At 45.3% G+C, this 24,255-nt stretch overlaps 1 protein-coding gene across 5 annotated transcripts in view; it reads left to right on the top strand.

Moving 5' to 3' along the window:
* Positions 1-11,347, top strand: part of LOC147709691 (uncharacterized) — a 167,818-nt gene extending 156,471 nt beyond the window's left edge. For all 5 annotated transcript variants that reach the window (XM_086928198.1, XM_086928196.1, XM_086928195.1 and 2 more), the window contains one exon: positions 10,604-11,347. In XM_086928198.1, the coding sequence (XP_086784324.1) occupies positions 10,604-10,680 (77 nt within the window). In that variant the 3' untranslated portion in view covers positions 10,681-11,347. The remainder of the gene's footprint in view (positions 1-10,603) is intronic.
* Positions 11,348-24,255: the final 12,908 nt, after the last annotated feature.

Genomic DNA, 24,255 nt, shown 5'->3' with positions numbered 1-24,255 from the left:
TCAGGGATACAGGGGTAGTGAACTATATATGCAATACACCTAGCAGTGGACCTGCTACTCAAATCCATCCACTTCCCTTGTCTTACTTTTTACCCATGCCCCCAAGACAACATCCCTCTAGATTCAGCTTTCCAATTAATAGAGGGTATACACATGCTCCACAACATACTATTCATCAGTGGCAGCAACCATGGCAAGGCCCACCTCCTCCATTTGACCCCTTTGTATCCCAGTTTGCCCACTGGAATACATTCTGTGCGCTGGATGAGGTAGACTGACTTAATTCTGATGAAGCTTCCTCCATACATTCTGTCATCAATAGGGGCGAGGAGGAGGGTTCTTCAGTCACATCTTATCCGACATGCCCTAATCTCCCAACTGCGTCGGCCACTAGCCTGACTAAGCTAACATCTTCTGTTCTAGAGAGGGAGTGTGTAGAACCCCATAGCCTTAGAGACATTAATGGCACTAGAGGAGAAACCACCAAGGATAAAATAAAAATCCTCAGTTGGAACCTCGCGGGCATCCACAGGAAATTGGGTCTGCCCGAGTGGAGTGATTTGGTTGAAGCACATAAGATCTGCATGTTTCAGGAGACCTGGAGCACTGAACCACTCCACCGGGTTGGGTTTGTTACCTATTTTGTCCCAGCAGAGAAACCCAGGCATGGGAAGGGGCGCCCCTCGGGGGGCCTCATTATTTGGGTAAGCATCTCCCTTAACTGCCGAATAACATCTAAGCAGATAAATAACTCAGATATCCTAGGCATTTCTCTGTCCAATCCCTGTAGAGGTTTGACTCTAGATCTTTACAACGTCTATGCTAGAGGCACAAAAAATGGGTGCACCTCATCTGTAATATCTGATCTTGAGGTGCAACTTAGGGACTACAAAGAAGCTGATCATATCCTAGTAGCAGGCGATTTTAACTGCACCTATGAGCCACTTCCCCTGGATGGTATCCCTGACCTAGGTGAAGAAGATAGTAGATGGGGTATTCCTTCACTTTCCATCCCCCCGATTAAGCGATGGACCCGTAGTGCAGTGCAGTTAAATGCACTGACTTTAGAGTTTGGGCTAAGAGCCACCAATGGCCGTACATCTTCTGACCGGATGGGCGCTCCGACGTTCAACAGGGTTGGTCATACCTCAAGGATTGACTATATTCTGTTGGACTTGGGGCTCTGGAGTTCGGTCGAAGATATGACAATCATACCGACTGTGGAGAGCGACCATAATGCGCTTTCCCTAATCATCACGAATCCCTGGTCCAATGGAGCATTGTTAGCACCACCCAAATGTATACACAAGGTCACTGTCTCCTCTTGTGGAAGACGCCTAAAGTGGAACAAAGTTGCCAGTTACGCTGACAAACTTTCTAGTATAGATGAGGTACTTATGGCCTCACAAGCAGAGATCAATACCATTGATTTAGCCACGGTAGTGGATAGGGCAACACCCATTTTTTAAGCTGCTGTTAAGGCTATAGGGGAAGTTTTTTGGGTAAAGGGTACTACAGGGAAGAATATGTCCCAGAACAAAACCAAGGAGATGCATGACTGGTATACCGTAGCATGTAGGAAAGCTAAGACTCGGCTAATCGAGGCTGTTAAGGGCAAATCCCAACCCCTAATACAGATAGCCAGGAAAGAACACAAGAGAACACTGGGGCTAGCAAAAAAGGAGTTGGAAGAGGCCTACTGGTCTACCCTTAAAGAAGCTAGCTCTAAGAAAGATTCAAAATGTTTTTGGGATACCATAAGAGCTCGAAATAGGCCAGATAGTGACTTGATAACTTGCAATATCCCAAGTCAGGCGTGGGTTAAACACTTTTCAAAGCTTTAAACCCGTCAAGATGATCATCTCACTCCTACTGTTTCCAGTGATCCTGAAGGGGGGGTTGTGGCTCCATTATTGTTCCCTCCAATCTGGGACACCCAGCCTAATGACTTCGTCTTTACAATTAAGGAAGTGGAATATGCAATAGGCACTATCATTCCCCAAAAAGTGGCTGGCCCGGACGGTATTCCTGGCGACCTCTTGAGATCAGATATCTTGAAGTGGGGAAAACTGATCCACTCCCTACTCGTCGCCATCTGTAGGGGCGCCCCTATCCCCTCTTCGTGGAAAGGGGCGGAGGTGGTCCCTATTTATAAAAAAGGCCCCAGAGAAGATCCATCAAACTATAGGCCCATTAGCTTGTTAGACATCAGCCACAAAGTAGTCGGCAAGGTTCTACTGGTAAGAATACTAAACTGGGTAGAAGAAAACAAAATCCTTTCTGACTACCAGGCGGGCTTTAGAGTGGGCACCGGGACAATCGAACAAGCTTTTAGACTAATGATGGTGTATTGGAACGTCGTGGTCATAGGCAAGGGCAGTCTTTATCTCGCGTTTATCGATCTAAAGACTGCCTTTGACCTTGTACCTAGGGAGACCCTATGGAGTGTATTGGCTGATATGGGGTTGCCTCACTACTTGCTATCACTACTTGTTAGGTTGCACGAAAATAGTTTTGCCCAGATTAGGTGGGGCCCAGGGGGGGAAAAACAAATAGTATCCCGGTTGAGAGAGGTGTCCGCCAGGGATGTGTGTTAGCTCCCACCCTCTTTTCCCTTTAGATCAATGGGGTGGTTGAGCATCTTCGGAAACATCCTTCAGATGAACCATCCCTGGCTGGCGAACGCATACCAACCCTCCTCTTCGCGGATGACACGCTTTTAATATCTAAAACCCCAATAGGCCTCCAAAGGCTCCTAAATAACTTTCAATCCTTCTGCACCAAATGAGGCCTGGTAATCAACACAAGCAAAACTAAATATCTTGTGCTGAATCCTCCCAAAAAACCAGTCCGCTCTCCTACCCTGAACGCGGAACCCCTGGAGAGGGTAGAAGTCTTCGACTATCTTGGGATACGCCTCTCACACAAAATGGAATGGACCTCACATTTGGACAAAATGCTGTTAACCCACAAGAGGATAACAGGAGCTCTCCTGAAAGAACAACGCTCCTGTACAATAAGACCAATAGCTACAGTCCTTGAGATCTACTCAGCCAAAGGGGTCAGTTCTGCTCTCTATGGGGCCGAACTTTGGGGGTCATCCATTACTGACATTTTACCAAGATCCGAGAAGAAATTTTGTAGAGTGATTATGTCTCTCCCGCAGGGCACTCCCACGGTCCCGCTAATGTTGGACTTAGGCTGTCGCCCAATTGATGACCTCGCAAAATTCCATCCACTTTTGCTATGGACACGTCTGTGGCGTGTGGAGGAACTCAGTAAATATGCGCAAGGCCTAGCAGAAATCATGTCACTACCAGGGTGGCACAAAATCAAATGGTTGAGAGATATGAAGACGTTGCTAGTAAATCTGGGCCTAAACGAAGCGTGGATAAATAGAACCTCACCCCCGAAGTTAATTCTTAGGAAACTTTATTGGGACTGGATCCTTCTACAAAGGAACACTAGTACTACCATGGGCAGACTTACGGAGGACTTCTTGAAGTTTAAAGATGAACCTAAACGGGAAGTGTACCTTGACATTATTGAAAAACCTTTTGATAGGGCTTTATACTTCAAATTTAGAGCAGGAACTCTTCCCCTCTATTCTTTTACTTCACGTTGGAAATCTCATGCACAAACTACAGAGCTTTGCCCAGCATGCCTAAATAAACCAGAGACATTGGCACATCTCATGTTCGAGTGCAGAGAGTATGCAATCCCAAGGAGGGTTTGGCTCAAAAACTTATGTCGGCAGTTGGGTACTAAGAGCCACGTGGCCGCAATCAGGATATTAATGTCTGATAGCCGTGCCACCTATGCTCGCGCCCTAGCCAAATTTTTATCATGGGCCTGGTCCATTCGAACTAAAAGGCTAAAATTGACTGTTTAAATCTCTTTTAAATTGATTGCCTAATGAACTGCCTAATGAACTGCTTTGTAAATTTGTAAAAACTAAACGAACTAAAAGGCTAAAATTGACTGTTTAATTCTCTTTTAAATTGATTGCCTAATGAACTGCTGTGTAAACTTTTTCTAATAGGTTAAATCTTTATTGTATGTCCACGTTTGCTTTTTTGCTTTTATAATTGATGTATTGTGATTTATGTGTTGCTTTTATGATAATTTTTTATCGAAATAAAGCCTTTTTGACTTTGACTTTGTAATGCCCTGTGTTGTAATGGCATTGCAGAGTAATGGTAATTGCGTTGTCATGGTATGCAGGGTGATGGTATGCGCGATAAAAGATTTGTGGTAATCGTTGTTTACCGTTTTTTTTACGCGACTTACTTATACTGCGGTGTATAATCCTGCATCGGTAATCGGTTCCGCCAGCTGTTGCCGTATCTTAAGTCAAGACCGGCACTATCCTCGTCCAGGGTAAAGTCTTGTTTGTCAGCGGTGCACGCGTCAATAAAGTATACGCACAGCGAGAATATGGTCATATGAGGATAGAAAACGGACTGTTACGAGTGCAATGGTCGCGCAGGGATATAAAACGGACTATAGTGAGTACGATAATATAGGCGGCCATGTTGGTAAAGGAGATGCCTATTCGATGTGTAATGTTGTAAACTTGTAAACATAAAAGGAGAGTGTGAAAAAATGCAAATGTGGTGTGCAACATGATATATACAGCAGACAATGTGGTACATCTTTAGGGGTAAACTGCACTTAAGGAGGCTAGCAACAAGAAAAAACCTATATAGGCTTAATACAGTTTATAGGTAACATGAATATTCCAGGCGATCATTAAGCCCACATGGCTTCATAGGGTTCAGTTTTTAAATCCAGGCGTTTTCTCTCTGAAGGAGATATTTGTTATTGTCTCTACCCTCACTTCTGGTCACTGTTTCAAGTATCAACATTTTTTGCTGTGAAATGTGATGTTTCAGTTCATTGAAATGTAGAGCAATGGCAGATTTTTCATTTTTTGTCCTACTGTTCGACTTGTGCTCATTTATCCGGATTTTTATTTTTATTTCTGTCTTCCCGATGTACACTTAGCCACATGGACATTTAACTATGTAGATCACGTTAGTGTTGTCACATGTTGCGTTTGTTTTCAGTTTGATGTTGAACTCCTTCATTGGGTGTGTTACTGTGTTACCTTTTATCACATTGTTGCAGTTGTTGCAATTCATACAGGGCCTGGTGCCCTTATATTCAGAAGGACCAGGTGTTTCCTTAGCCAGTATTTCTCTGATGTTGTGGTTTCTGGTATATGCGAAAATGGGTGGGTCTTTAAACAATGTCTTAAAATCCGGTTCCATGCTAAGGATTGACCAGTGCTTCAATATGATCCTTTTGAAAGCCGGGCTTAACGTGGAAAATTTAGAAACTAAAACCATTCTGGTATTCTCTGCTTTATTTGTTCTCTTCAGTAGTTTGTCTGTTGGCGTTAAGGATACCCGTTCTTCTGCTTGTTAAATCATGGTTTTTGGGTAACCCCTTGCCTTAAACCTTTCCCCCATTTCCGTAATCCGTAGGGCTGCTTGTGTTTCATTAGACGTAATCCTTTTTGCGCGCAACATCTGTGAGAATGGTAAATGACGTTTGAGGGATGCTTGGTGGAAACTTGAATAATGCGAACTATTGTTTCTGCCCGTTTTTTTCGGTATAGATCCGTTTCAATGCTTGTTTGGGTGAGAGTAACTTCTGAAGTGTGGCTCACCGGTTAGAGGCGGCAGACCCAGAAGCAGAGGTCGGCCCGGGACCAGGGTTCAATTCCCGATGCGGCAGGGTATGGAACCAATGTCAGCGGGCTTGATAAATCTCTCCTCGTGCCTCTCTAACCATGGGTCCCACGCTGCAACTCTGGGCAATAGCTTGCTTAATCTCCACAACGGCCCCTTTGCTGCCGGGGATGCCTGTTTTCACCTTGGGGATGCCTAATAGGGACCATCTCACAGGGAAAGCCAGGACGGGTTCCCCAGCGGTACACAGCGCCAAGAAACCTCAGGGTGAACGTGCGCTCTACAAATTCATACTACATCTAGGAAGGTGATTTTTTTTGTCATGAATCTCCCAAGTGAATTGGATTCTATCATCAATTTCATTAAGGGCTTCTAATGCCTCTTGTAACTTTTCTCTGGTATTGCTCCATAGTATGAATACATCATCGATGTACCGTTGGGAAGTTTAGTGTTTTTTGTCCAGTTTGGGTCTGAGTAGATATTAGTGTCCTCATATTTCTTCATATAGATATTCGCATACGTTGGTGCTGCGAATTCCCCATAGAGGTGCCTGACAATTGGAGATACCATTCATTTGTATACTCAAAGTAGCTTTGGTAAAGAGTGAAAAACACCAGCTCCATTAGAAATCTTTGCATCGCTGGATCGATATCGGTATTGAGTATTGCCTTTTCCATTGCTTCAATGCCGCCAGCATGTGGGATGGAGGTGTATAACGACCTCACATCCGCCGTGCACAATATTAGGTGGTCATTTTCATCGATGTTAATAGATGACAACTTAAGCAAGAAGTCAGTCGTGTCTTTGATGTAACTGGTCATCATTTTGACCGTGGGTTATGTTATGTTATGTTATTCTTGGTTTTGTATAGCGCACGGCTACTCAAAGAGTGTCCCGGCGCTTTGGTTTGTAAGTACTTATCCAAAAAATTTCCTACAGGTTTGTGTAAGGACCCCCTAGTAGACACGATGGGTCTAAACGGTGGATCTTCCAAGTTTTTATGAATTTTTAGCACCATGTATATTGATGGGCTTCTGGGGTGCTCCTGTAGTAGGTATTTCCTGTGTTTTTCATTAATGGTTCCATCGTCAACCGCTTTGTTGAGTATGCTTGTAAGTGTTTCTTCGAATATGGATGTAGGATTCCCTTCAAGTTTCATGTATGTTTCATCATCCATGATATGTTGCATGATTTTTCTTTCATACATCTCAGTATTTAAGATCACGAGTGCACCTCTTTTATCAGCTTTGACACATTTAATATTCTTGTTGTTTGCTATTTTCTTGAGAGTGTCCATATCTTTTTGAGTCATGTTCCTTTTGGGTTGTTTCTTATAGTTAAGCTTAGTGAGATCTTGTTTCACTGATCACATGGGAAATTGCACAAAACCACAGCATGATGTGTGTAATATGCGTGAAAATAATGATTGTTTATTACATGGTACTCTGATTTGTTTTACATGTCGATGCTATATCCTTTATGTTGTAAAGCTCCCGGAAGAAGGGCACATACGCCCGAAATGCATCGGAGCATAATGATACATATGTGAATCGTTTGGAAAATTAATGATAATGGAATAAACAAGAATTACTATAAAAAATTAAAAAGCCTTGAAATTGAAGAAAAATATGCAATACATTTTGAACAAATGGTTTGAATACATACTTAAGAGGAGTCTGCTTATTTAATACCTAAGATGTGCCCTACCCAGGGATGCATCTAAATGTTGGTAGCACATGTTCAGTATGCTTTTCTAATGATGCCTTAACCACTAAGAGCTGACAGCTTATTTTGAAAACCAGGAAATGTTTCAGAACTGCCCAAAGTAAAGTTAGAAAAATTGCCCCTAAAATAAAGTACTTTTCCTACAATATATGTTGGATGTAACCCTGTGTACAGCAGATGTGTGGAAGTTTATCATGTGCATTTCTGCAAGGAGGTAGGTTTAATGGAATGGTCTTGGTCTCCTTTACTCTAGTTGCTCTTCAGATGCAATGCACATAGAGCTTTCTTTTTTGTTTCTTTTTACTTTTTTGTGATGTTCTTTTGGTGTTTTTCTATTGTTAGGTACACTTTGAAATTCAGTATTTTATCAATGTTTATACAGCTTTCTAATGGAAAAAACTTTCTCAGTGCATGCACAATATGCTGTTTTCATTCCAGTGCAGCATTTGTTTCAGTGTTTGCTGGGCTTTTGGTACACTTTCTGAAGCACAGCCTTTGCATTTTGTTTTTCCTACCTATGTCTTCCAGTATAGTGCCTCGCTCAGTCTGACTGGTTTAGTGCATGCTTAATGGCTCAGGACCTTCAGCTTTAGAGTTAGGTGATCAGCATACTCCATCCACCACTCTATCGGGAATGAGTGAACAGTATGTATTGTATGTATGTATTGCGATTTATATAGCGCACGTATCACCCGAAGGCATCAAGGCGCTTGCCTTGGGAACCCGTCCTGGTATTCCCCTGTGAGATAACCCCAGCAGGGTATCCACAAGGTGAAAGCCAGGCATCCCGCCGCGAGGGGCCGTAGTGGAGATTAAGCAAGCTATTGCCCAGAGTCGCAGAGTGTGAACCCGTGAGTCGAGTAGGCACCGGAACGAGAATTATCGAGTCCGTGGAATTTTTGAGCCCAAGACCCGCCGAGGCGGGGAATTGAACCCTGGTCCAGGACTGATCTCAGCTTCCGGGTCTGCCGCCTCTAACCCCTGAGCCACACCTCTCCACAGTCATGGGTCCACCAGCGAAACCTTACACTGATGGTCAATGTTGATTCCGAGTGGCCCCTAACCTTGGTTAAAAACACCCAGGGTGCCAGGGAAGAGATTTGTTTGACATTCTTGAAAAGCTCCAGTGCTTTGAGGTAAGCCTTTTGGTGCCAACTTCTCCAAAGGCCTGAAGTCTCAGATCTCTAAATATAGCTCACTGCGGTGCATCAGCCAACTTTCAATTACGCCGTTTATTATGTTAGAAGATAATAACCTCTGTGCACAGTTCACCATCCTAATCAATCCTAAAAGCTCTAAAATAGGTAGTTGTAGTGCCAGGAGCCCACACCATGGTACTTTGTGGAATAATTAACCATTGGGTTTGCAATGTAGCTTTATTAGGTATCTGGGCCAAGATTTATCAAAGGACTGTGTTGCCCTTGCATCATGCAGGGTGACACAAGGATAACACCATCCTTAAGTCAGACTTACCAAGAATTGCAAACCCACCTTGTTAGACTTGGTAAATTGAAATAACGCAAGGCAGTGATAGTCACTGCATTGCGCTACCCTGTGCCGTGAAGGTTTTACTTGAGTGGAGAGTGGGTGTTTTCATGCACCCACCATGTATTTTGCTGGATCCCAGATTCACCCAGACACATAAACCTGGTAATGCGTCAACATTGTAGGCATGCCCAATGCAGGTGCCACATCGAGAAATATCTTTATTCTGCAGCACAATTAAATCGAGGACAATGCCTCTTCTAGCCAATCATGACACTGCTGACAGTAGCGTTCTGAATGGTATGAGCGCTGTGGTTCAATGCTCAGATGGGAACAAGGGGCCTGTAGATGTTCTCCATCCAGGCTGTGAATGGCAGCCACTGGAGAACATGCAAAGTGCACATGACTCTTTGGTCAGTCCAAGACGGGCGGCCAAACTGTTATGCGCACTTGGAGAGTGCCTAACAGTCCTCCCCTGCTTTGTGGGCAGCCCTGCCTTGCACCTACAGAGCCGCTAGAGAAAAATAAAATGATAATAACATGGCATTATTATTATTTGATTTTTCTAGTGGGGCAACGCTCCTTCGCCTTAGCAGCGGAGTCGGCCCTGCCCAACGCAGAGGGAGAGCGGGAATGTACCATACCTTAGTATATTTGGCAATATCCTGTCCTCTCCATTTGGTGCAATACAGTGCAGCAAGTTGTCTTGCTGCATTGCGCTGCATCAAATATTGATTTAACTTCCCCCAGAAACCTGGCAAATGTATGCACTCTTCACATTTCAGTGAGTGATCTAGCAAATGTGCAGTAATTTATACCATGTTATGCCCCTACTATGAAGCGTGACACATTTAACCACGATTGGCATTTTACTTAACACCTTCCATGCTTATGACGAGCTCAGCTCGTCATACCTGCTGCGGCCCTCCCACGCGCGGCTAATTCCCCGCCTGTGCGGGCATTCTTTTGGAGTGGGCGGATTCATGACGAGTCCAGCTCGTCATGAGCACAGCCTCACTGTGGAGCATGATGAGCTGGACTTGTCATGAGTACTGCGGCCCCTCCCTTTCCGCACCGCTGGGGAATTTGCCCCACGTGGAAGGGGTTAAGATCTGGGAAGTGATGTTTTCACTTTTACAACTGTATGTGTGGGTCAGTGGATCCTTGCGAGCAAAGCACTGTTGACAAAAGCAACAGAACTGGTTGAAGGTCTCGCACATGACATATAGACATTGTGTCGGTAAATATTGGCATTACTCTTGTCCAGAATCTGTAAAGTGTTCGACACCCTCTACACATACAGTGCTATTACACTTTCAATGTGCACCTGTCACTCCGTCATACATAGAATGCTTATGCCATGCGTCCTGCAGCAGATATTAACTTGCAAGAAGGGATTAATGTGAATTCCCAAATCTGTTAGCAGACCCTGTTGTGGTTGGTTTGCCCACACTCTAAAACCACTCTGCGTCGACCGCACTTTCCAGATCACCCACGGTGGTTACCCTGTGAGACCGCGCCATCTGATTAGACTGTAAAAGTGCTTGGAAATGTTCAACGGTGTATTAGGGATGCCATGATATGCAGAATGATATTATACACTGTACATTATCGTGCAGAGTGAAATTGATATCTGTTTCCAGTGTTGAGTGTAAATCTTCTCTCATTGACTCTGCTTTCCTCTTTCATGGTTACAGGGCTTCCAGTCCCTCGAGGAGGACCAGGGAACCAAGCCATGACCACTGGATCTTCAGGAAATGGATCCTTCAGATGAGCAGCAGCGGCTGGCGGTCACACTCATCTTGATATAATGATGGTGTTTGTTGGAACCTCTCTACATTTGAAACGGGCAGCGAGGACTCACGGAAAGACTTATTCAAGATTATCCATCATAGGAAGGAAAACGGTTGTTCTATCTCCTGTCTTCATGTCTCTGTTGTTGGGTCCTGGGCCAATGACATCTGATCACTATCCCTGCTCAACAACATCACAACATAAAACCTTACAAAAAATAGCAGTACTGTCCCAGAATTCATTCTCTCATTAAATGTCACAGCTATGTGTTGTAGTATTTATGTTATAGAATGGACAGCTACCTCCTTCAACAAAAAGAAACTACTACATCATGTTACTTTTTGTTGTTTTAAATAGAGCAGTGCTTTCCTGAGTAGCACAATGATGAATTGCGATCTGAAAGTGCAATTCTCTCTCTTGTGCTGTCCTTCTTTCTATATCTCTCGCTCTCTCTGATTGCCTCTTTTTCTCTGTGTCACTCTGGTACTGTAAACAGGGGCTGGAAAGCTAATTTTTCAAGGAAGTGATGCTGAAGGTGTTTTTTTTAGAAACTGGAGCAATGTTAGAACAGATTACAGAGAAATAATAGCAGCATTAATCTACAGAGAATATAACAGTGAACATCTATGCCTAATGAACCTTTGCCAGCATCTTTGCCAGTATCTTTGGCCCAAACAAATTGAACCATGTTAGGTTGGACAGAAATCATACAGTGGCACCGATAATGCACTGACAGCACTAATTTCCCTAGATGTTGCTGCCAGATTGCATTATTGGGAAGAAAAGGATGAAATAATGCAGAAGATAAGGTCAAAGGGGGACTCTGTCTATGACCGAAACTACTTCTATCAAGAGACACCCAATGCAAGTACAATGGAGACGTTAATCTACTACAAGGGACAATAAAAAGTTACAACAAACCACATATTAAGCAGTAAATAAAGGAAATGAGATATTCAATATTTCCGAATCGTTGCCTCGTGAAGGAAGTACACATTCGTTTTTAAACATCTCAGGGCATTCAGACCCTGATTTACTAAGGAGTTGCTTTGTCCTTGCATGCCGCAAGTCGCCGCAAGGCAAATCAAGTCCTTATATGGGATTTACTAAGCCAAAACAAAGCCCCTTTGCATGGACTTGAGTGGTTTTGTAAATGCAAAGTAATGCAAGACAGTGCATAGCGCTGCCTTGCAGTACTTTTTGCTGGGAAAATATTCAATGGAATTTGGGACCATCCTACATTAACAAGGGCTGTCAACCCCGAAAATTGTAAAAATACTGAGCCTTCCCAAGTGATATCTTAATTTCTCCTCCACATGTGTTGCATTCTACAGCACACATAGAAAGAGGACAACACCATTAAGTTTTATTTTTGTGCAACATGGTGTGACATCAATCAATCAATCAAGCCCCTTTTACCACATCTCTGTAAACGGTGGTCGGGCGATGAGGTCCCCTTGTGTCTTGAGGGCCTCAGGAGTAAAGTGAACTTCATCCCCCTATCAGCAATGCGCCAGGAGGCATGTTTGTAGAGTGGAGGAGAAAGGGAGTGTAGCCTCTGACCACCTCTGAGCAATGGGGCCTTGGACCACCTCGCAGCAATCCCACTATTTCGGGCTTATTGGTGGTAACAGGTGGGCTAGTTGGCCCCTAAGAACCCCCAGCAGTGAAGGGGACTTCATCCCCCAACTAAGAGCATGTCAGGTGGCACGTTTGCAGACTGATAGAGAAAGGGGGCATGGCCTGCTATCAGAACTCAGCAATCATGCTATGTGGCACTTTATTATTATTATCTATACTACTATAATAAAGGAAGAACTTTCAGCCTTTGAGGCGGGTAAACTCGGGAACCACAGCGCCAATCCACACACCCGATACACCGTTGGAATCGTCAGGGTGTGTAGATGGTTATAGGCTATATAAATGTAAAAAAAAACGTTATTTAAAAAATTTACAGTAAAAAAAAAAGTAGTCCCTCCGAAGTAGCGCAAGCCGCGACGTGCGTGCTCACGTCAGGAGCGTGGGGAGGAGCGGCGTCCAGAAGCGCGACGAGGAGCGGCGGACATGGCGCGGGGGAGGAGCGGTGACGTGAGGAGCAGTGGACAGGCCAGCAGCGGTGTGAGCAGCAGACAGGTTGGAGGACCGGCGGCTGAGGTAAGGGAGCGGCGGACATGGCGTGGGGGAGGAGCGGTGACGTGAGGAGCAGCGGACAGGCCAGCGGCAGTGCGAGCAGCGGACAGGTGGGAGGAGCGGCGGCTGAGGTAAGGGGACCCATGTGGGGGCAGGCGGGGGACGGGCTGGGGGGGACGGACTGGGCGGGGGCCCGGGCTGCAGGAGAAAAGAGAATGATCCCGTGTTTTTATGGTGAAACAGCAATCATTAACACACCTCTAGGCCAAAAAGATTAGCTATGATGTAAACTTTCCCAGCCAATGTACACTCTGTAGAACGGATTGGTCAGCTGTACACCTCTGCAAAGAAGAACAGACATATTTAAAGCAGTATATCAGCAGCGGACAGGCGGGAGGAGCGGCGGCTGAGGTAAGGGGACCCATGTCGGGGCAGGCGGGGGTCGGGGCAGGCGAGGGACGGGCTGGGCGGGGGCCCGGGCTGCTGGACAATGTCGAGGCGGGCGGGGTCAGGGAAGCATGTTGCTCCTGGACAAGGTCGGGACGGGTTGCTAGTTATTATTATATTTAAGTTTATAGAGCGCACAGCTACCCGGAGGTTTCCCGGCGCTAGGGACCAGATGAAGGGAGTGTACCAACGGAAGAATAATCTGAAGAGAGCGATTATTGGTTAAATAACCAGGTTTTTACCTCCCTGCGAAACTTGAGATAGCAAGGTTCAGTACGCAAGGATAAAGGAAGAAAGTTCCAGAGGGAGGGGGCCAAACAGGAGAAAGAGCGACCACCCATTCTGACTCTTTTGACTCTAGGAACCTGGAACCTATACTGATTGGATGAACGAAGGGTGCGGGGTGGACAGTACTGGTGAACTAAAGTTCTAAGATAGAGTGGGTCCCGGCCTGCATTAATTCTGTGCATAAAGCAGAGGGCCTTAAATTTAGTGCGGCTTTCAATACGGAGCCAGTGCAGGCTACGTAGATAAGTGGAAGTGGAGGATTTGTTAGGGAGTTTGCAGAGCAGCCGGACCGCCATGTTCTGGACTGTCTGTAGTTTGCGAGTCACCTCCTTGCATGCCCCCAGGAGAAGAACGTTGCCGTAGTCCAGTCTAGAAGTAATTAATCCTGGACTACGGTTTTCTGTGTCTCCTGAGGATTCATCCAAATTATCTTTCTCAGCCACTTAATGATAGTGATGCATGTAGAGGAGGTTTTGACTACGTTTTGCTTCATGGACAACTGGTCGTCAAAGATGATGCCAAGATTTTGTGCTGTTCTAGAAGGGACGCGAAGGGTGCCCATTTGCGCCGGCCAATGGTGGGGACCCCATAAGGTAGTATTATGGCCAAACAAAAGGAGCTCTGTTTTCACTCCGTTCAGTTTTAATTTGTTTTCGTGCATCCACGTGGCGATATTACTGAGCGCTACGCAGAGAGAGGATGGGGAGGAGTGATGTCCCATAGAAAGAGAGTAGATGATCTGAGTATCATCGGCGTATGAGTAAATGGTGAGCCCAACTTGCTCCGCAATGGTGGCCAGTGGTCTAACATATAAATTAAAAAGTAAGGGGCTCAGAATGGAGCCCTGAGGGACGCCGTAAGCAGATTTATGGATTTGAGAGGCTGATGAGGAGGAGAATACTTGAAAAGTGCGATCTGAGAGGAAGCTAGCAAGCCAGTTGAGGGCTGAGCCAGTGATGCCAGATGATTTAAGAGCGTAAAGAAGGATGGGATGGGAAACCGTGTCGAATGCAGCGCTTAAATCAAGCAGAATAAGTGCCGCGGTTTCCCCTTTGTCCACTCGGCATCAAATGGTTTCAGAAACCCCCAACAGAGTTGATTCCGTTGAAAAGCCGGACCTGAAGCCAGACTGGGATGGGTGTAGGAAGTTCCTTGATTCAACATGTTGAGTGAGTTGTGTGTTAATGTGTTTTTCCAGAATTTTTGAAAAAACCGGAAGGAGTGAGATGGGGCGGAAATTGGACAGGTTATTGGGGTCAGCATTCGCCTTTGTTAATAAGGGTACTATCATTCTCTGAGGGAGGTGTTGAGTAAATCCAGGATTACATTGAGAGAAGAAGTGTCCAGGATTTGTAACATTTGTGGGGGGAGTGGGTCCATTGGGGAACCAGATTTGATATTACTAATGATGTCATGAAGTGTTGTGCTGTTAACGGGGTCCCAGGTACAGATCTGTCGTAAGGGTGTGGGGTTTATATCCTCTGGTGCCTCAGGTTCACAGAGAGTAGCTGGATCAGGTACCTTAGGGGTACAGGACTGCTGTGAGGGTGTGGGGCTTATATCCTCTGGTGCCTCAGGTTCACAGAGAGCAGCTGAATCAGGTGCCTTAGAGGAAGGGTGGTAGGGGATCGGGTCTCCAAAGTCAGTGTAGATAGTGTCGATTTTGGAGATAAAGAATTCTGCCAGAGAGTTACATTGTGTAACGTCTAGACAGGGAGCTTTGGGCTGACATGAAGCGCCCGAAAGTTTCTGTAAAACCTTAAATAGCGCTTTTGGGAGATTTTGTGCCTTAAGTATAGTTAAGTTGACATATTCTGTTTTGGCAGTATGGCAGAGTGAGTGATATTTGGCTAAGGCAGTTTTGTAAATTTGCTTAGAACATGAATCATAATGTATACGCCACTTGCGCTCAAGGTTTTTGCAGATGGTTTTTTCTTTTTTCAGCAGGTCTGTGAACCAAGGAGCAGGTGGGTGATGCAAATTATACTTCTGCTTACGCTGAGGTAAACACACGTTGGCAGCAGAAGTAAGCCAGCTATGAATGACAGCCTCCTCTTTAATGCTGGTAACCTTAGTGAGGGGCCTGGTATTCTCAAGACAGGAATTAAAATTCTTGAGGTCCAGATTTTTCCAATTTCTAGTTGCCCTTAGTTCAGTGGGGATAGAAGGGTTTTTGGATGATCGATCGATAGTATAGTGACGGAGAAAATTACCATGTAATGATCTGACCATGGGATGGGTAGGGGCGGCCTACATTTAATGGTATCTAAGTTAGAAAAAATAGGATCCAGAAGGTTCCCTGCCTTGTGAGTAGGGCCAGAGTTGTGTAGGGTGATGTTCAGAGCTGATAGGTCCTGCAAAAGGTTGGTATTGATGGAGCAGGATGTGTCATTCAGATGTATATTCAAGTCACCGATAATCAAAAAATTAGTAGCATTCAGGAGTATGGGTGCTACGTGCTCAGGGAGGGCAGTGGTCCAGGAACTGGCTGGGCCAGGGGGACGGTATATGAGAACCCCAGAGAGGGTAAAGTTAGGAGATATCAAGAGTTTAAACAAGCCGGCTTCACTGTTTGGTATATCAAGGTCCTCCCATTTACAGGAATATGTTCTGTTAAAGACTATAGCTATCCCTCCACCCTCTTTTCCCACTCTGTTTTTTCCTATATAAGTATAGTTATCAGGGAGGGCAGATGCTATGTCGGGCTGGAGCAGTCATTTAGCCAAGTCCCTGTAAGAAATAGGGCCGCTGGTTGGGAGGAAGTAAGTAGGTCGAAGATATCTCTCTTGTGTTTAGCTAATGACCTACAGTTTAAACTGATAAAAGTAAATACTTGGGCGGGGTCTATATGTTTAGGCCTTAATTGAGGCAGTGGGAAGTTACATGTGACTGTGTTAATTAGAGAGGGAAGGGATGAGAGGGAGAGGTTGCAGTTTGGGCAGGTTATTGGAGCCAGAAAACAACACAAGGGTATGTTCTGTGAGCAGTGTGATGGCCTGAGGCTCAGAAGAATGTCTCTAGTGTATATGAGAGGTACTGCAGCATGTTTAGTGGCAGGGGGAATGGCCCCTGGTCCCGGCCCGTCGCGAACGGGCGCAGACAGGCTAGACTTTGGCGCGACCTCTACGCACCATCGTCGCGCCCGCTGCGCGCGTACGCTGCGCGTCGGCCAGCACATCGGTTAAGAAGGGAGCGCCGGAAGTGAGGAAAGTGAAAGCAAGGAACTCCCTCCACAACAACGAGCTAGGCTTGGGGTGGAACGGAAAGTGGGAAGCAGGCACAGTGACTGGTAAGTGAAACACACGTGAAGTTTTAAACACACACAGCACAGCACCTGAAATCGTGCCCCCCTGCTCTCTCACAGCAGTGGTACAAAAGGGGGTGGTGATGGACGGAGCATCTGAATCAATCAAACACTCACACCCACTCAAAAGATCTGGGTTTAATCTATCACCGTTCTTTAGCCCACTCTGCCACCCCAGTTCAGACATGGCTATATGCAAATCAGTCTGACCCTGTGCCTCATGGGAACAGTCCAGCCCGAACTGCCAAGCCTTGTCTTCCCTGGACCGGAAACAAGCTTCCGAGGACTGGTTTCTGGCATTCCAGCCGTCTTCAGCCCAGCTTGCTTGAATCCAGTGGCAAAGTGAGCAAGGGACTCACGTCTGAGCATACCCTGCCACGCTTATGGCGGACAAAAGCGGTACAACAGGGGGTGGTGATGGATGGAGCATCTGAATCAATCAAACACTGGCACCCAGTCAAAAAATCTGGGTTTAATCTATCACAGTTCTTTAGCCCACTCTGCCACCCCAGTTCAGACATGGCTATATGCAAATAGTCTGACCCTGTGCCTCATGGGAACAGAACAGCCCGAACTGACAAGCCATGTCTTCCCTGGACCGGAAAAAAGCTTCCGAGGACCGGTTTCTGGCATTCCAGCCGTCTTCAGCCCGGCTTGCTTGAATCCAGTGGCAAAGTGAGCAAGGGACTCACGTCTGAGCATACCCTGCCACACTTATGGCGGCCAAAAGCGGTACAAAAGGGGGTGGTGATGGACGGAGCATCTGATTCAATCAAACACTCACATCCAGTCAAAAGATCTGGGTTTAATCTATCACCGTTCTTTAGCCCACTCTGCCACCCCAGTTCAGACATGGCTATATGCAAATCAGTCTGACCCTGTGCTTCATGGGAACAGTCCAGCCCGAACTGCCAAGACATGTCTTCCCTGGACCGGAAACAAGCTTCTGAGGACCGGTTTCTGGCATTCCAGCCGTCTTCAGCCCGGCTTGCTTGAATCCAGTGGCAAAGTGAGCAAGGGACTCACGTCTGAGCATACCCTGCCACACTTATGGCGGCCAAAAGCGGTACAAAAGGGGGTGGTGATGGACGAAGCATCTGAATCAATCAAACACTCACACCCAGTCAAAAGATCTGGGTTTAATCTATCACCGTTCTTTAGCCCACTCTGCCACCCCAGTTCAGACATGGCTATATGCAAGTCAGTCTGACCCTGTGCCTCATGGGAACAGTCCAGCCCGAACTGCCAAGCCATGTCTTCCCTGGACCGGAAACAACCTTCCGAGGAACGGTTTCTGGCATTCCAGCCGTCTTCAGCCCGGCTTGCGCCAGTAGCCAGGAACAATGGTGCGCTAAGGAAACAAGTTAAAAATGATACCGCAGTACGAGCACCTAAGTCGTGCCCCCTGCAATGGCAGCTAATAAGTTAAAAGATACAGCGCAGTGCGAGCACAGAATTCATGCCCCCTCCAAGCGCAAAATGAAAAGTTAGTAGGTAACAGCGCAGCAGCACTCATACCCTCAATCGGTAGGTCTGCATCCAGCCTCCTTTCTGTGTTAAGAAGGGAGGCGGCAGTATGAAACTAGACCGCTCCCCCCTTCCGCCGGAAGTGAGGAAAGTGAAAGCAAGGAACTCCCTCCACAACAACGAGCTAGGCTCGGGGTGGAACGGGGAGTGGGGGGAAGCAGGCACAGTGACTGGTAAGTGAAACACACGTGAATTTTTAAACACACACAGCACAGCACCTGAAATCGTGCCCCCCTGCTCTCTCACAGCAGCAGCGCCAGTAGCCAGGAACAATGGTGCGCTAAGGAAACAAGTTAAAAATGATATCGCAGTACGAGCACCTATGTCGTGTCCCCTGCAATGGCAGCTAATAAGTAAAAAGATACAGCGCAGTGCAAGCACAGAATTCGTGCCCCCTGCAATTAAAAACCAAGCTCAAAATGAAAAGTTTGTAGATAACAGCGCAGTAGCACTCATACCCTCAATCTGTAGGTCTGCATCCATCCTCCTTCCTGTGTTAAGAAGGGAGGCGGTGGTATGAAACTAGACCGCTCCCCCCTTCTGCCAGAAGTGAGGAAAGTGAAAGCAAGGAACTCCCTCCACAACAACGAGCTAGGCTCGGGGTGGAAAGGGGAGTGGGAAGCAGGCACAGTGACTGGTAAGTGAAACACATTTGAAGTTTTAAACACACACAGCACAGCACCTGAAATCGTGCCCCCCTGTTCTCTCACAGCAGCAGCGCCAGTAGCCAGGAACAATGGTGCGCTAAGAAAACAAGTTAAAAATTATACAGCAGTACGAGCAACTAAGTCGTGCCCCCTGCTATGGCAGTTAATAAGTTAAAATATACAGCACAGTGCGAGCACAGAATACGTGCCCCCTGCAATTAAAAACCAAGCACAAAATGAAAAGTTAGTAGGTAACAGCGCAGCAGCACTCATACCCTCAATAACTTTCTGGAGGTAAGGTTACCTCCAGTAAGTCCCACACAGTGGGATTACTGAGAGGTCTTCAGAGGCCATGCCCCCTTCCTCCACCACTCTGCAAACGTGCCTCCTGGTACACTACTGGTTGAGGATGAAGTCCACTTTACTCCAGAGGGACCTTGGGTACCAAGAAGCCCTCATGGTACCTCCTGTAAGTGCTACACAATGAAATTCCTGAGAGCTGGTCGGAGGCCCAGCCCCCTTTCTCTCTGAAAATGCGTGGCTGGGTGGTGAAGTCCCCTTGCCTCTTGAGGGTCCCTGGGGGCCAACTGGCCCTATTGTTCCCTCTAGTTAGCCCCACACAGCTGGATTGCTCAGAGGTGATCAGAGGCCACGCCCCCTTTCTCCTCCACTCTGCAAACATGCCTCCTGGCGTACTGCTGCTTGGGGGATGGAGTCTACTTTACTCCTGAGGCCCTCATTTGGGTGCAAATGCGATTACTACTTAAAAAAAATTCAGAAATTTACAGAAAAAAACCAAAGGTTGCCGGGACGTTAAAGTAAATGTAAAAATGTGGGATTCTTGTAAAGCGCACTGTTACTCTACCCGAGTGTCCTGGCGCTGTAGACCACTGGGGAACCCGTCCTGGTTTTCCCTGTGAGATGGTCCCTTTCTGGGTATCTCCAGGGTGAAACCAGGCATCCCCGGCGTCTGTGGGGGGCCGTTGTAGAGATGAGGCAAGCTTAATGCCCAGAGTTACCGAGTGTGTTCCCTGGTTAGAGTAGGCACTGAGGTGAGAATTATCGAGTCCGTTGACCCCTGGTCCACGACCCTGCCGCGTCGGGAATTGAACCCTGGTCCCGGGCCGTTCTCTGCTTACAGGTCTGCCGCCTCTAACCAGTGAGCCACACCTCTCCACTTGGGAATTAGTATTTGAAAACTTTAGAAATTCACTGCAAAAAACACGTTTGAGGGACGTTATAGTTAGGAATTAGCATTTAAAAAACCTTGGGAATTCGCTGCAAAAATCACAGGTTTCAGGGATGTTATATGAAGACTATCCCGAGCACACACATAGATTGAGATTAGACAATGCAATTAGTGAAAGAACATCAAAATGGTTTGACTCCATGGATTGAGGTGGAGCCGCCAGGACAAGATCGCCTCACTTCTGATCAATTTACGCACACAATACCCATGTTCCGCCTTGCTACTGTGCTGCACTATTTGGACCCAATTACCATTATTAGGTCCTAATCTTTTCATTGATATTGGCTCTTTGGTGTGATCGTACTGGCGTTATGGACCATTTAAGTACTAGTTAGGTTACCGTAGCTTCTACCTCACTAGACAAGTGAGCATCCTCGACTTGGATGTGCTCCTTCTCTGCTCTCATGTTCCCTGCCATCATCGGCCTGATCCAGCAAACGGTACTCATTTTATGAGCTACTCCTCTGATGTACTTAGACCCCACCAGGTTGGAAGTATCACCGGCTGTGGGATTACACAGAGCTTGAATGCGCCACACAGTCCTGAAGATTCAGAGATAACTTTATCTCTGATGAAACATGTGTCGGCTGGCTGCATTGTGTAGAACTACCAATTAAAAGAAAATACAAGACACCATTGTTGGATTGAAACCATTTTGTTGTTCTTTCACTAACTGCATTGTCTAATCTCAATCTGTGTGTGTGCTCGGGATAGTCTTCATAGTGCATGTGACAGGGTCTCCCATTCCACATTAAGGGGTTACTAGGGTTTCCCCTTCCCAGGTTGCACCACACTATACTTTGTTTCCATACACTCATGTGAACTAGCTGTGCGTCATTACTTCCTGGATACTAGAATTCTATTTCTTTGCCACTAATTTAGGGATGTTATAGTTAGGAATTAGCAATTAAAAAACCTTATAAATTCACAGAAAAAAACACAGGTTACAGGAACGTTATAGTTAGACTGACATTTCACTCATACAAAACCTGTGAAATTCAGCTGTTATAGTTAGCTGAGCTTACTATAACTGCCACCCCTGCAATGCACTGTTGATGAATTCACACATTACATTACTCATGGCATGGTCCGTGACATCACTGATGACATCACTTATGACATCTCGAACAACTGGAATGAATGGAATGTAGCTATTGCATATTGAAGTATATGTAGAAAAGGAATCAGATGTGTTCAATAGACAATTGTCAGCCGTTTACCATGCAATAAATAACTCACATGAAAATCTGCCATCAATCGGTATTGTGCATGTGTGTGTGTACTCGGCTAGTGGTAGTACAATGGGGGCAGTGTATGCCGCATATCCCCAGCCGATGGCTTCAAGCAAGGTAAATTGGAAATGGGCTGTGATGCCCTGGAGAAGTGAATGTAAACATTCCAGTATAATCGGTGCGTAGGCATGGGTAAGCTGAATTTGGAGATTCCAGCTTGATTGTATACCGTAAGGCATGGAGTGTAACCCCTGGCACCACTGCAGCTGTAGAGAGATGATTGAAATATGGGAGACAACCAGGGAAAATGAAAGGCAATTGCCAAATACTTGTTGGCAAGTGTTCAGGATTCAAGTGGATTATTGACATGGCTGCAAGGGTTGAGTATGCGCTGTTCAAACATACATTGTTCAGGGACAGTGGCGCTAAGGACAAAAAGAGACAGTGACAAGAAGGCATTGGTAAAATAATAATAAAATAATAAACACGAAACAAAACTCCTTATCTCGTGCACTTGAAACACCAGGTGACTATTTCATAAAGAAAAGGGTAGGGTACTCGTGTGGTAGTCATTGACTAGTTCGGATAGGCACCTTTCTTTCTTACTGTAACACAAACCAATATCTACAGCATAAGACAAAATCGGGTGAACTATCATAGATACACTTCTCAACGGAAGTGAAGGAAAAGGGAACAAGAAAAAAAATGAGAAAAAACAAGGACCCCCCTGAACAATGGATAGTTTAATTCCTAGGACAGGGACTTAAAAGGTAGTGACAGAAACTCCTAGGCAAAGTCAATTAAGCAAACAATATACACAGCATCTATAACGTTAAGAAAACTAAGGAAGACAGAAAAAATATATTCAAAGTTGTTACCATTTTAATAATTTTTTCTCATATTATCTAAACAAATGATATTTATACAAAACATTTTAAAAATGAAACACAATATGAAACACATCACATTTAATCAATATGTATAAATAAACGGTTAAAAAGTGGCAATATCTTTATTAACTCGACGGGCATTTTGCGTATACAACGCCTTCTTCAGGAAGCCACACAATTATCTAAAAAGAAAAAAGAGAACATACTCAGATTTCATATAGGGTCAACCGTATCTTGACATGTTTTCTCAAGAAAAACATCTATTTAAACAATTCGTATCTCTTTTTACATATATCTTAAAAAACACAATGTGTATCAGTAGCAACAATTTACGTACATAATCTGACGGTCTTCCTATGTATCACACATTACAATTTTATGTTTATGTTTATGTTTATGCGATTTTTATAGCGCGCAACTACCCGGGGGTGTCTCGGCGCTCAGAATACAGAACCATCACTGTGGCAGAAATTATAATGAAAAAAAACAGGTTTTTAGTTTTTTCCTGAAGCTGATGAGCGTTGGGGCGGTTTTGATGTGGAGGGGTAGTGTGTTCCAAAGTTTGGCTGTGGAGATCGAGAAACATCTGTCACCCCAATTGGCCCTTTTTGTACGTGGGACTTTAAGCAGATGAGCTGAAGACGAACGTAGTGTTCTTGAGTGTTCAAGCGGACGGAGGGCATTTTTAAGAAACTGTGGGCCTGAGTTATTGATGGCTTTGTATGCAATGCACAGCGCCTTAAACTTTATCCGGCTCCTGACTGGGAGCCAGTGCAGCTGTCGAATGTAAGGGGAAATGGATGTGAACTTGGGAATGCTTAGTAAGATTCTGGCGGAGGCATTTTGGACTAGCTGCAATCTGTTAAGGACTTTTTCCTGGGTATTTAGAAGAAGGGCATTGCAGTAATCTGTTCTAGAAAAGACCAAAGTGCTGGTTAGGGTTTTGAAGCTGACGAGGGGAGGTACGGTATCAGTTTTTTGATCTTTTTCAGGATGAAAAAGGACGAGGAGACCACGGAGTTGACATGTTGATGGAAAGTCATTTTATTGTCGAATACGACTCCAAGGTTACGAACCTTAGTGACAGGTTCAGGTGGAGCTCCCATCTCGGGTGGCCACCATTGGGGGGACCAGATTGGTTCCAGTTTTCCGAATGTCATCACCTCTGTTTTTATATTTATCTATGCTGCTATATCTGAGTGCTCAAAAATGAACCTTAATGAAAGAGGCCTATTAGATAGTTAATGCCTGTAACATTATATGGTCAAGAAACAATGAGATAGAAAATAAGTAGCCAATCACTTACAGATCCTGTTTCAAATTAGTTCCTAGTTTTGTATAAATATCATTTGGTTAGATAATATGAGAAGAAATTAATAAAATGGTAACAACTTTAAATATATATTTTTTCTGTCTTCCTTCGTTTTCTTAATGTTATAGATACTGTGTATATTGTTTGCTTTATTGACATTGCCTAGGACCGGAAAAGGGAAGAAAAACAGGAGGTGAAACAAAAAGGAGGTGTAGTGTAGTTCCTAGTTTCCCACTAGGCCCTGCGCATTGGAATAACATAAACAGTAGTATCGACGTGGAACTGCAGATATTCCAGGCCTCCACTGACTATGCTAAACTTAATTGGGTGTGTTACCAACTAGCTCAGAGGTCACTGGAAACTTTCTTCTCTGCATGGGAAGTGATCAGCTTCCCTGGCACAGACAAGAAGGGATTCAGTTTTACAACAACCGTGCAACATGACAACTTTGCTCCTCAGATCAAGAGTCAATCTCTAGGGTCGTGTGAAACAATAGACATGTATTTCACTCAGTCAGTTTTAGTGCAGT

This window comes from Lissotriton vulgaris, chromosome 6 (assembly GCF_964263255.1).
Source record: "Lissotriton vulgaris chromosome 6, aLisVul1.2, whole genome shotgun sequence".
NCBI classification, from domain to species: Eukaryota; Metazoa; Chordata; class Amphibia; order Caudata; family Salamandridae; genus Lissotriton; species Lissotriton vulgaris.
Note: the sequence above shows the minus strand (reverse complement) of the source record. Positions and strands in the feature narration are given on the sequence as shown.